Source organism: Phaethon lepturus, unplaced genomic scaffold (assembly GCF_000687285.1).
Source record: "Phaethon lepturus isolate BGI_N335 unplaced genomic scaffold, ASM68728v1 scaffold22478, whole genome shotgun sequence".
NCBI classification, from domain to species: domain Eukaryota; kingdom Metazoa; phylum Chordata; class Aves; order Phaethontiformes; family Phaethontidae; genus Phaethon; species Phaethon lepturus.
The window spans coordinates 20,547-34,300 of NW_010555814.1; the positions used below are offsets into that span (position 1 = coordinate 20,547).

General features: G+C 35.8%; 1 protein-coding gene across 1 annotated transcript in view; it reads right to left on the reverse strand.

Annotated features, from left to right (window-relative positions):
* Positions 1-13,754, reverse strand: part of NFXL1 (nuclear transcription factor, X-box binding-like 1) — a gene marked incomplete at its 5' end in the record, with an annotated part of 45,572 nt that overhangs the window by 15,117 nt on the left and 16,701 nt on the right. Inside the window, 4 exons of the mRNA XM_010292291.1 lie at positions 2,785-2,854; positions 3,646-3,812; positions 6,893-7,033; positions 12,989-13,010. Of these exons, the coding sequence (XP_010290593.1) occupies positions 2,785-2,854; positions 3,646-3,812; positions 6,893-7,033; positions 12,989-13,010 (400 nt within the window). The remainder of the gene's footprint in view (positions 1-2,784; positions 2,855-3,645; positions 3,813-6,892; positions 7,034-12,988; positions 13,011-13,754) is intronic.

Below are 13,754 nucleotides of genomic sequence, written 5' to 3' on the forward strand. Positions count from 1 at the left end.
TCAAATAAGAAAATTCTCATAAAACACTAATTTGAAATTTACTTGAGGCTGTCAGGACTACACACAAAACATTTCCAATTTGCTTTTGAGCAGACATCTTTGATTTGTAAACTTTAAATTCAGTAGTCTTATCCATCATCTTTTGGCTAAGTTGTTTGTAAGTTCTTGTCATGAGGTCCCCTCAATGGGCTTGATTTATATTTGCTGTGGAGGGGTGGTGGTGGCAGGGTGATGTCTGTTAAGGCTGCTCCTTCAAATGGTGTTTGTCAATGATTCCTTTAAAAGAGAACTTTCAGTACAATTTGCATTATGATACAGCTAGCTAATTTCCCAAAGTTACAGAAAAATAGTCATATTATAAACAGACAAAATATTCCTAGCCCTGCTCAATATTCAGAGAAATGAGAACAAATTCTTTAGACAAAAAAATGGTTAAAACCCATATAGCACAAGTTGCCAAAACAGGATGTCAGGAAAGTAGGATGAACCATAACACAAAGATATGAACTACCTGAAGCAGGACTGGACTAACATTTTTATGTTTCATGAAAGCCAGTAAGAGCTAGAGCTAGAATCACAGGAAGGGAAGAGCATGCATTTTTACACCATCAATTACACTAAAAAGATTCTCTGGATAGCAGAAGCTGCATAAAACCTTATTTTTCAAGGCATCTATGGGAATGAGAATTTCAGAGTTAAATAAAAGCTTTATAAAACGGAAGTGGACTCTCTTGCCCTAAGCTTTCTTTCACATGTCACTGAATTAAGTAAAAAAAGACATCACTGTGGAACAGGGAAATTCTGAACTGCAAGCTAGAATTCAGTACCACTACTAAATGGATTTTTAAATCCCAGACTGAATCTTGGGAATATGTCCAGAAAAATCACAAGAGTTACATTAATCAAAGTCAAAGATGAGGTATTGAAAAAAAAATCTTTGAAGAGAAGCTGAAGTACAGGAACACATTGTTCATGTTAAGAGATTATAAGCACTCTTGAAAATAAAGAGGAGGAAGTCTTGGAGCAAATAAAACTAAAGTAACAGAGAGGGGAAATGAAAGGACAATATTAAGAGGTAAACGGACAATGAAATAATATGTAAAAGTGTTCCCCCGCCAGGAAGAGAGCTTTCAGACAACCAAATGAGAAAATTGTGACAGGCACATTCATTTACAGCAAAAAGACATCAGAAAGGCATCTACAAGGGCAAAAAGCAGAAGATACAAGTAGGCACCCAGTACAGAGCACAACCTCTCTGTTGGGGTTAACACAATCTTGTCTGAAAAGCAGAGGAACAGAGATTGTTGAAAAACAAGCAGGAATCCGGTGTTTTTTTGCATTTACACAAAACCAAAAAAAGTTTTCTAATAAAGGCAAGGATTCAAATTTGATGCTTCTGACACTGGAAAATAATGAAACAAAAGAAAAGTTTTGAACCTACTTTTATTAGGTGAGACAGAATTCAAAACTGCAAGAGATGGGGTAAGAAGACAGAAATCTCACACTAGAGGACATCATAGGTAAACCAGCATAAGGGAACTGAGTGGAATCAGGGAAAGAGAATGGGTTGAATCAGTTTATGAGTGCCAGCTAAATATTGCATGATCAAAGAGAATCAGATATACAGTAAAAAGCCAAACACGAACAACAAAATAATAAGTGATTATGGAATAAAATATTTTCTCAGTACAAGCATTTTTCTTGCAGGGAAGGAGATTTTCTCAGAAATTTTGGAGAGTTTAGCATTGGAAACACTTTCAGAAATATTCCTGACTATTCCTGTTTTTCCACTTCATAAATTTTCTAACCCTACAGTGGGGAACAGAGTGAAGAAAGGGCTGTCACTCTCACCACAACTAATGACAACTAAAGAACAAACATACAGTAATAAGTAATGCATGGATTTCTGAAAGCACACAAGCAGCACATAACAACAGCACTAGGAGGAACAAGGAAGAAGTCATTTGGCCCATCCCTCATGTCTTGCAGCAGTATTTATCCACAACTGACACTTGTCTAAACTGTTACTGATGAAAATTTGGTAGCTTCTTCAACCAGTTCTTCCCCTGCTCCACAAGCTTTACTACTCAAAAGTAGTATTTAGCATTGATGTTTCTCACTGATGCCTATATACACTGGTTCATTCATAGTCTAAGCATCATGCAATAAGGATATTATTCTTCTCTTCTTTACAGCAACCCTTTAAATAGATATCCAAATACAATAGAAAGATTAACTGGTTTGACTTCTATTGCACTCTACTTAACATATATTTCACTAACACAGCAGGGCATCATTAACTCACATCACTTGTTAAGTATAAAACCCTTTTTTTGCCTGCCCCCCATTGTTGCACAGACAGGGATTACTAGATCTGCAGTTAGACGAGAACAATCGCAAGTACAATTACCAGTATTTTTCCTAATCAAACAGCATCCCATTATTTGGAGATATAAATTCAAGACAAGTTTTTAACCATGTTAGAGGACATCCTCTTACATTCAATCTCATCTGTGTGCTTAGACATTCAAGCCATTAATGCCTTGGAGACGAATCTCTGATCCTTCAAAATGACCTTCCAATTTGACAGCAAGACATTAGTAACTGTCCTTTGAGTACAGTTCACTAACCACCTTTGCATCTAGCAATTAGCATATTCATTTAGACTAAGCTTCTCTAGTCTGGTTGGCCTATGAAGTTGTATCAAAAACCTTACAAAAAAGTAAAATCCAAACAACTCCACACATCCATCAAATCAAGCATTTCTTTGTTAATATGGCTTACCTCTTTTGGACACTGATTTTTGCAAGAAATAAGAAGCTCCTTTTCTTTTAAGTCAGCACATGTTAGCTTCCTGTAAAAGAAAAGATGTATTTGTGATAAACTCCAAATTAAAACCAACAAAAGTCAATACAATTAGGTGTATATTTCAAGTATATCTCACTGTAAAGAAAAGTGGCCTCATTTGTCCACATCCTGTGGGACTAATATAAACTACACTATTTTACAGACAAAACCACATAAATTTAGAAGATTTGAGGTACTTTACAGAAAATGCACAAAGAGCATACATGCATGGGATTAATGTTTTCAGAGGAATACACATGGTATAGTGCTTAAATCCACAAGTTCCATCTTCTATTTAGTAAAGCCTAGCTAGCTTAGTCTCTATCTACACAGATACAATTGATTAAGAAGTACAAATTATTACTAAGAAGTTTTCCAATTAAAACAGCTAGAGTTTGAAGGACATTAGTTGTAAAAACCTTTTACACTAACTACATTAATTCTAGTTGTTTTCATAAAATTCTTCTTTACATACTGTAAAAGAACCACATATAGATCAAACATTATGTGGATTACTATGTATTTGCAGAATTCAAAATATTACTGTATTATAAAACCATTATAAAAACCAGTTCTGCTCACAAGACTCCATGCATTTATAGTAATTTTAGCAGTAACAGCAAATAAAACACTGGCAAATCTTAAATAGAAAAAAAAAAAAAGCATTATATTACAAATTATAACCTTCAAAAGAATTGTTATAGCTTCGCATAAGAGTAGCTCCCATCCTCAGACATTTCACATGGCTTCCAGTTAGTAGCATTCAAATGAAAAGTTGGGTTCGGTTCTGACACTTACAAGCATTCAATATACAGTATTGATAATTTGCAGTGACACTTTATTTTAAGCATCTGGAGACATGATGGGCAATCCCCAGGATGACAGGGCAAAACGCATCGGTGAGGACAGCCAGATGGCCGGGGCTTGGTACACTCCTCTTCACACTGCGAACATTCTGGACCTGCCTAACAAAATAAAAACAAAGTACTGAAAAAATTGCCAAACATTTGTTCATTAGATGCCATTTAACAAGCTTTTATATAGAAGAAAGAGTTGGGGTGTTTTTGCTCAGGGAATCCAGCTATTCAGTAAGATATCCCCTCAAGCAAAAATAATTATTAAAATATGCTTTTAAAAGGAAAGCAAAAATGCCAGTGTTTGTTGGTCAGAAAGACAGAGTTCTATTTTGCTTCCTGGGCATAAAAGGACCTCTTAATATTAGTGCTTTGGAAAATTGCCATTAAGCTTGTTAATTCTCTAGGGAAAATGTTAGAAAAAGAAATAATTTCATATTCAGAACTAATTTTTCCCACCTACGATGTTATTGTAACGCTTTAGCCATGACATACTGCTCTGTAATACAGGGGTGGGAAGGCTTGTTTGCTTTATTTTAAGAAGCAAACTTTAAGTCATTCCATTTTCATACATATACAATAGTTTGTATAATCTTCCAAAAAGTATTAGCTTAGGTATGTGCTGGCAGCTCTAAGGTGTGGCTTTTGCTCCATATACTACATAAAGTCTACAAGAGCTGTGGTGTCATTCTCATTCCAGGTGATCTAATCAACTTCACAGAAGTCAGTCAAAGTAAAGCAAATTTATCCAAGAACAAAGCAACACAATGCTTCCCCAAAAGGACTAATTCCATGCCAACATTCCACTTTATGCTAGTCAAAATAAGGGCATAAGAATTTAAGTTTTTAATACAGTTTCCCCCCATTTTCTTCCACTCCCCTTTTCTTCTGGGAGGGAGAAGCTGGCTGGAGAGCTGCCCAGCGAAAAGGGACCTGGAGGTGCTGGTTGACAGCCGGCTGAACATGAGCCGGCAGTGTGCCCAGGTGGCCAAGAAGGCCAACAGCGTCCTGGCCTGTATCAGGAATAGTGTGGCCAGCAGGAGTAGGGAAGTGATCGTGCCCCTGTACTCGGCACTGGTGACGCCGCACCTCGAATCCTGTGTTCAGTTTTGGGTCCCTCACTACAAGAAGGATGTTGAGGTGCTGGAGCGTGTCCAGAGAAGGGCAAGGAAGCTGGTGAGGGGTCTGGAGCACAAGTCTTATGAGGAGCGGCTGAGGGAACTGGGGTTGTTCAGTCTGGAGAAGAGGAGGCTGAGGGGAGACCTTATCGCTCTCTACAACTACCTGAAAGGGGGTTCTGGCGACGAGGGCGCTGGTCTCTTCTCCCAAGTAACCAGCGATAGGATGAGAGGAAATGGCCTCAAGTTGCGCCAGGGGAGGTTTAGATTGGATATTAGGAAAAATTTCTTCACTGAGAGGGTGGTCAGGCATTGGAACAGGCTGCCCAGGGAGGTGGTGGAGTCGCCATCTCTGGCAGTGTTCAAAAAAGGTGTGGATGTGGCGCTTCAGGACAAGGTTTAGGGAACATGGTGGCGCTGGATTTATGGTTGGACTTGATGATCTTGAAGGTCCTTTCCAACCTTAGTGATTCTGCTTCTACAGTTGAACAGTTTTTACTGAAGTTTCAAAAGGACAATGATTGTTTACAAAACCTAGCCCCCCAAATTCACAACTAAAAAACAATAGCAGCTAAAAGCATTTAGAAAACTGTGATATAAAATTTAATAGTAGGTAAAAGCAAACAGCTGGCCTTTCTGCAACATTTTCTAACACAACATGCAGAACAAACCTAAATTCCAGACAGAAAAATCACTACTCAGACATATAAGCAAGAAATTTAATCAGCCCTTTTCTGACTACACCTGCAATTTAGTCTATCAAAACAACAGAACAAAAGCTCTAAAGGTCAAAACCAACTTGAGTTTATAAAAAAAAAAATAAAAATCAAAGGAAATTGAGACATGAGATTTATCCATACGTCACATGTACATAGACTCTCATTTTCTGAGAATGTATTGTCTCATTCAAAATGGAGTGAGGAATAATCCTGATCCATTCACTTTAATTGATTTAACTGAAGGAGTAGGCAGACAGCCTCTTATAACTGGAGATGTTTAAATAACTGTCACTCAGTGTTTACTGATATCACCTTATTGCTGCAGATTACTGTTCCACAAGTTGCACTAAGAACTCAGACTCCTCAGACAAAAGGTAGACAATCATTAATAGAATAATACAGTAACTGCAATATATGCAGTTATTAGATGACAACACAACTTCTAGGATTGGAATCCACAGGGAAATCATCCTATTTAAGTTAAAATATAACAGTAAGTTAAAATTAAATTAAAATTCAAATAAATTTAATAAAATAAAATAATTAAAATAAAATTAAAATAATTTAAAATAAAAATAAAATATAACCTTTATGTTTTGTACCCAACTGAATGCTTGCTCAGTTTCCTAAATGCCCAGAGATGATGTTGCAACTTTTTCTAAACCAGTGTTTTAAAAATTTAAAAAGCTGTTTTCCTCCAAATCATGACTCTCAAACCACAAGTTATATGCTTTTGGCTGCTCAGAACTAGAACAATTTTCAGCTTTGTAGTTAGTTTTATTTTTGTTTCATATTATCTTCAGCAACTAAGACCTACAGTTTCTTAAATCACAAATGACAGTTTCTAGTAGACACTGATAAATGTGAATATATCACCCCAGTGCTTTAAGAAGTCTTCACCTATTCTGCAACATTTCCAGTGCTCTCTGTTAAACATTTGCTAGCCTCCTCAACCCATTTACAGCTCTCCTCAGCAAATAGTTTCCTCAGTAGATTGCAAGTGCATTTGTATATAGGGATTATCAGTAGCTCACTTGATCCTGACAGTTACAAAAACTGACTTTAGAAGAGCCTTGTTAAGCGTTAAATAAGGTTTTTGATGAAAACAAAGTAATGTATGTCAAAATAAAACAAAGAAGTGTAGCATTTGCAAAACATATAATATTGTCTCAGTTTTACAGTCTAAAGAAGTATGGATTAAATGTCACAGGATCAATGGGAACAGACACATGCAAGTCTCCCAGTGGAATGTGGAATAGATCCTCTGCCTTCCAGCTGCAAATCATTTTCCAGTTAAAAATGAAGACAATGTATAAACTACACAAAAATAAAAGCAAAAAGGAAATCAACATACCTTCTTTTCATCTGCATTACTGTCCAATTTAGTAACGTGATGACATTCTTTCATACAGGTGTGATTCTGACAATCAAGAAGCCGCCCACAAAATCTTTTACATGAGTAGGGATTTGCAGAGTGACATGGTAATGGACTAATCTAAAAGTTAAAAATAAATAAATACAATTATATATATACAGATAATGTATATATACACACATATTGCACATGTGCTCTGTGTGATACATATACACACACACACACAGAGTGCCACAGAATCATTACAGAGAAATTTTGGTTCTTAAGTATTTTTGTTAAAAGAAGAAAACCAGTGCAATATCTATTTGACCTTTTATTTTTAATAAAATTTGGTTCCCATCCCAGCATAACCACAAACATTTGTTTTACACTGATTATACCAGGTTAAAAAAAGACTGCTTCATTAACTAAACAAGCTGTCTAACTTTGGCAACAGTTTCCTTTATTTTTTTATAAACAGGCTATCACATTCTCAAATCCTTTAGTGTGATTTATTCCTTCTTTCACAGTTACACTCGTGCCTTCCATTAAAGGTTCCTAAACTGCTTTACAGATATTGCAGAAGACAGTTACAGTTTGCTTTCACAGGGCTAACTGTGTTATGGTCATCACAAACACAAAATATTTTACAACTCTACAAACAAAACAACCTGCAAGCCAGAAATTCTAAAAACCAAATACTGACTATATCAAATATAACTCCCAGGAGTGGGAAGGGAAAGAAATGGCTCTATGACAGAACTAGGATTTTAATGTCTTATGATATACTTGTACTTTCTAATTTGAGGTTAACACTCCAGTTAACAGAGCGTTGTAGTACTATTTAGAAGCCTTTAACCTTCATTGGTACTGAAAAGGAGTGTAAACTCCTAACTTGGTTAACTAGGTTGCTTTCCTAAAGTTGAATAGTACAAGTCCCTCCATATCAGAAGTACTAGAGGAAACTCGCTGTTCCTATTTCCCAACCATTATATAATATTCACATGAAAAAAATTAGTTTCTGTGATGCTGTCAAAAAATTTGATTTTTTTCTTAATATTGTGATCATTTCACAGAGAAAAACAGAAACTATTTGTGATGTTATTACACAACAGACTAATGTGACATAACTCACTTTGACGAGACTAAGGGTGTGATCTTGTGCTACAGCTTAAGTTGACTGAACAGCTTTGCACTGTACCCCTTCCTTTTCTCTCTTCCAACAACAATCCAAATTGCACACTCCTACCACTTACTTTAAACAAGTCCTACCACACATCTGTCTTCAGAGCAAGACAATTCAACTAATCAAAATGGAAAAAAAGGCATCAATAGCAAAAAGTTCCTTGTCTCTTGCTAGGTTTGCAAGTTGATTGGCCATACAACCAGGTGAGCACTGGAACTGAAACAAGGGAAGAGAGGATGGTCCTCCACCGGGCAGAGTGAGGGACATCCTCCCTTCAGCACTGTCCGTGTTGATTTCCATCAATCCTAAAGCAAAAATATACAAAGTAGGATTTGAATCTGCTTGCCTACTGAAATGTTTTCCTGGATTCACCCAGAAAAAGACTGTACTTCACATCAAGTCATTGCAAAATGCAATCCATTCACAAGACTTCTAAACTTCTCTTCTTATCCTGACCCACAGAGACTCTGTGAACAGGAGTCGTCTGCATGGCAGGCAGAAAACTAAGCATGGAATACAGGGAGAAAACCCTGAGGCTATCATGTCCAACTACTCTCCCATCCGTATGTCAGAGCTGAAGCTCATTATGCTGGCTAAAGCACTAATACAACCACAGCAAGTAGTCTGAATGCCTGGTTCATACCCTTCTCCCTGCAAACATCCTACAACTCAGTCTCTTGATGGCTTATGTTTCTGTTGACTAAATGAGCAAAAGCCAGGAATAGGCCTAATAAAAAGAGGGTCTGAAGCTGAGAATAGTACTATACGCGGCGAACACACACCCATTACCAAAGCTTTCATTGTTCCTAATATCCTGTCCCTTCTCAACCTCCTCCTTCCTCAGAGTCACAACTTCCTTTCAGTAGCCACATAAGTAATCAAAGGATGCTGGAAGGTAAAAGAATGAATTAAAAGGTATACTAAACATTAAGATTTGCCACTGCCACTTCTATACTTTTCCTTGCTCCCCCATTTCCACTCAAGTTTTTATGACTACTGGTTCTGCTGCAGATCAGGGCAGTAATAGCAGACTAGCTCTATGGCTGCACAATTCAATATGCTGATGAGACTTCTTTTACCAAGAGTCAGTCTTCCATCAGGTAAGGACACAGCTACTAGCTCCAGTTAAAGAAAATCAGCAGAAGCACGCAAGCAGAAGTGGAGCATCCCTTCTGGCAAGCATCCCTCAAGTACACCAGATGACATGCAATGTTGAATGAAGCCAGGGGCAGGGAAGCACACCAGCCAGTAGACAACAGTAGCGGCTCTCAGACAGCCAACTGCAGAGAACATCCCAGCCCTCTGGCTGCATCCAGCATAGCTTCAGCTTGCCCCACTCACTGACTCTCCTAAGACTTGAATTCAATCAAAGATAAGGGAGTCTTCTGGAAACAATTCACATTGTAGCCAAAACCAAAAGAATTTCAATTAATTTAAACTTACATTACATTTTCAAATTTTGTTTCCATTTCTTGACAAGTCAATCTGTTGTGGATATTAGTAATAAATCCAAAGGAAAAAGTAGAGAAAAGTTTTACTTTCTGCAGTTGGAATACATTTCCGAAATGGCTAAATGGAGGTTGCTACTCTTACTACAAAGACAAATATCAAAGAAGCCACAAGCTCCAGGAGGCTGATAAGCTGCAGAATAAACAACGCAGATGAGAACCAGAAGTATTTTTATGAAAGCTGAATGGAAAAAGAAAGAAAATAAGGAGGCATCATTTTCAGACCACAGGTCTTCCACAGAATAAGGAAAGGAAGGCAAGATAAAAAGGACAACTTTCAGAAGCTTTCCATCACATCTCCCAAATGCAAGAGATACATCATTTGGAATATAAAATAAAAATCAAGTACAATAGGGCAGGGAAATTTTAGAAATATTCACAAGGTATTTAGCCATAAAGATGAATCTCACCAAGTTTTACATAAAATTTTAGCTAGAGGCAGAGTAAGGGACTTCCTCCTATAAATGAACCACAACTAAAAAAAAAAAAAAAAAAAAAAAAATTAAAAAAAAAAAAAATAGCATTAAATTCCTAAAAAAAAAAGAGTGTTCTATCTGCCTGAGAACAGCAAGACTGATATTACAGGATATTCAAAATACTCATCACAGAAACAAAATCAGAACATTTCCCTTTCCCTAGAACATTTAATGAAATGAAGCAATTACAAGAGAATTAAACACAGCAGATAAATTAATACCATATCGAGTTAAGATTTCCTTGTTTGTCCTCATTTACCTTGTATGGGCTTTAATGAATGTTTTCCCATAAAAACAGATTTTGAATATAAACATTAGCTCTCATAATTTCATTTTAAAAGAGCACATGTATAACACTGCTATGAAATGCCAATGCTTAGAGCAGTTCAAAGAAAAATTAAAATGTCAAGTTTCATTTTGGGGTAGCAGCAACTGTTGATGGTAGGTGATTTTTCTGACCTTTAATCTGAAACAAAATCGAGAGCTACTTTTAAGCACCTACAAATCAAAGAATGAAGAGTTATTAATTCTTCTAAATATATATATGAACACATCCAAAACTTACACAGTGAAATTATTTAAAAGAAGGCTGCACACTGTAGCGAAAAGAAATCTTATTTTAGGTTAAACATCATGTAGAATCATACTTCCATTGAACACAAGTTTTATATAATTATGTAATCTGAAAAGTAGTTTTAAGTCTGGTCTTTCAAGTGATAAATTGCTTGTTCTAAATACCCAAAGACAGGTAAGAGCCTGGACTAAGTCAATCCCTTAAAAATACTTTAATCTAAATACCAAAGTGAAATTAAAAAAAAAAAAAACAACAGCACAAAACAACTAACTCCAATACCTACACAAATTAAAATTACCATCCAAGTAAAAATATAAAAACAGTAGATTTGCTTATCATACAGCTCCTAAGCTGTTTGTTTTCATTCTCTCTTCTACTCATCATCTGCAGGCATCATGGTAAAATACAAGAAGTCTTTATAACTTGTTTCATTCCTAGTTTGTTTCTTTTATTCCTCCTCCATTATATGAGGTATAACAATAGTCCAACGTAAGTAGTAACAGTACAGCAATGACAGCAATGAGCCCCTCTTCACAGCAAAACTTTACTTGAGAAAATTGCTACTGTCATCACCTGTGAAAAGTTCATGTTTCCCACTGAAAATCCCCTCAGGGGCTGCAAACTACTATAGGAGGAAGTGTTCATAAATGCCTACAAGTGTTTTCTCTTGTTAACAAAAGTAAATTTGAGGTGGGATTACTTGTTAAAAGCCAATGTGGCTGTAAAACACTGAACAGACATCACGTGTTTTTTTTTTTTCTTTTTAGAGATCTCAGAACAACATTAAAAATGTACAATGCACACAAAACACACTGTAAACACCCCCTCACACACATTAACAAACCATTCCTTTCCTTGACTGCTATCAAAATCTAAGATTAGGACACTTCACTCCAGAAACTGCTAAACTGCAGCAGGAAGGAAGCACTGCGCTCTGCTGGCTGAGAAGGAACATTTCATCTAGAATGTCATAGAGCATCAGTAAATCTAAATAATTAAAGTTAGGTATAGACTCCCTAGGACTTTATTTCATATAGCAACCCAGAAAGAAAACATGACCCAAAGCCATTGACCGATTCTGTTAAAACTAGTATGCAACAGAGAAGGTTGGGGGTTTCTAATTATTCTGAAATAAGTAGTTATAAATACATAGTACAAAACATGTCATTGTCTCAATAAAACATTGGCTGATACAGCTGCAAGTTTTACTATGGAAGGCAAAAACAAAACCCAGATGTTTCAACAACAAACAAATAGGCACAGTTGTTCTTTTCATAGCACATTCTTCTTTAGCAACCGACAAGCTGCAAAGTAGCTCTACGGAAGCTGTACTCACAGTTTGATTGGATCAATAAATGTGCTGCACAAACAGACTGCGGATAATCTTTGTTAACAACATTTGTAGATGATGCCACCACATAATCAAGCTACCATTACAACACATACCAAAAGATTATTAAAGAAGGTCAAAGAAAAGAAAAAGGGGGAGGGAGGTGTCTTTAAATATTTTTAGGTATTTACTGTTTTCTAGAATCTTTTGCTAGCTTAAAATGAAACTATGTTTGTTATAGTACTGTTAGCTGCACTTCGATAGTGAATTTATGCCAGACTTACTAGTAGACAAAGCTATAATAGCAATAGGTTTTTTTAAAGATTAGTTTAGCAATCAGCTTTTAAAATTTGAGAAAAATGAGTTGAACTTAAATTTCATGACTTCTAGAAATGATTGTGAATAATGATGATAGTTATTTAGCTTCAAGTGTCAATTAGATTTTCTTCTCATGTAAGCCAAAACAGACAATGACTTCATCCAAAACTGGAGAAGGCTGCATACCAAAAAGACAAGCTAATAAGTAACACTAAAGAGTTTCCACTATATTGCCTGATTTCATCCATGCATGCTTAGATCCAGGTCACATGAGAATTTCCCTATATGACACTATGTTCCTTATCCTTTAAAAATAAACACAGCAGTCTGCAGGAGAACTGAGGAAAGTGTGTGACAGGGAGAAAATAACTACTATAGAATGAGGAAAAAAGACCCCAGAAGTATATAATCAAAAAAGACCCCCACAAAAAATTTAAATACTATTTAAATAACTGCAAGAATACACAAAACCTCATGATTTATGAAGCTGTAAATTTCTGTCCAAGAATTCTAAGAAGTCAAGTAGTTATATATTCTTCAAAAATTAACTAAAATACCCTCCGATATGTAAGTCCTTGTGATAAGGCACTTCATTGGTTTTCAAATAAAGTCATATAATATTTCTCTTTAATACTTCACTTTGCAAACTGACAAAGTGAGATATACTTCATACTCCACTTGAAAAGGCAGTTTCTATGACTCACCTCATGCTGCCCAAGACACTCCCTGTTAAAGAGAGAAAAATTAGATTTAGAAAACATGTATTTCTTTAATAAGGGACTTAAAACAGTGACAGTACTTTTCACACAAAAATAATTCAATCTATTTTCAAAAAGTGCAACCTAAGAGAAAATCATCTATCTATGCAGATCAATGCCTTCTCTTTTTCAACAGTTGTTTGGATAGCTGTATTTTGTGATGGCAGTCCCAAAATCAGTGTTTCATGTGCAGATTAATTATAGTTGTATATGAAAATTATCATTTTTATTTTAGAAAATTACCTGAACTGCTTCCAAATACCTTCTCCTTTGGCTCTACTAATATATCACTTCACATTTTTCAGTTATTTCAGAGAACTATCTAGTCTAGTTTTATGTTTACAGTTCTATCCCTTTTAGGATGGCCTACCATTCCTAGGAAAGAAAAACTGCATATTCATCATAATTGTGAAGGTATTAAATGGTGACTCATTCAAACACTGATCTCCTAAAAATTAAGTCAATGTTTTGCTCAATTTATTTTGAAAAGTTTCTTTTTCTTTTTACCTCTGACTTCATATCTGTCATCTCCTTCCCAAGTATTATTTTGATTTCTCTACTGAAACTTTATAAGGGAGAGTAATGAAAACATCATTAATATTCAAGCTAAAATACCTGTAATTCAATTCCTAAAAATTTCTAGAAAAGTATTTTTTAAAAAAGTGTCCCTGATAACTTCTCTAACACAAAGCAACTACCAATAGCTACATAT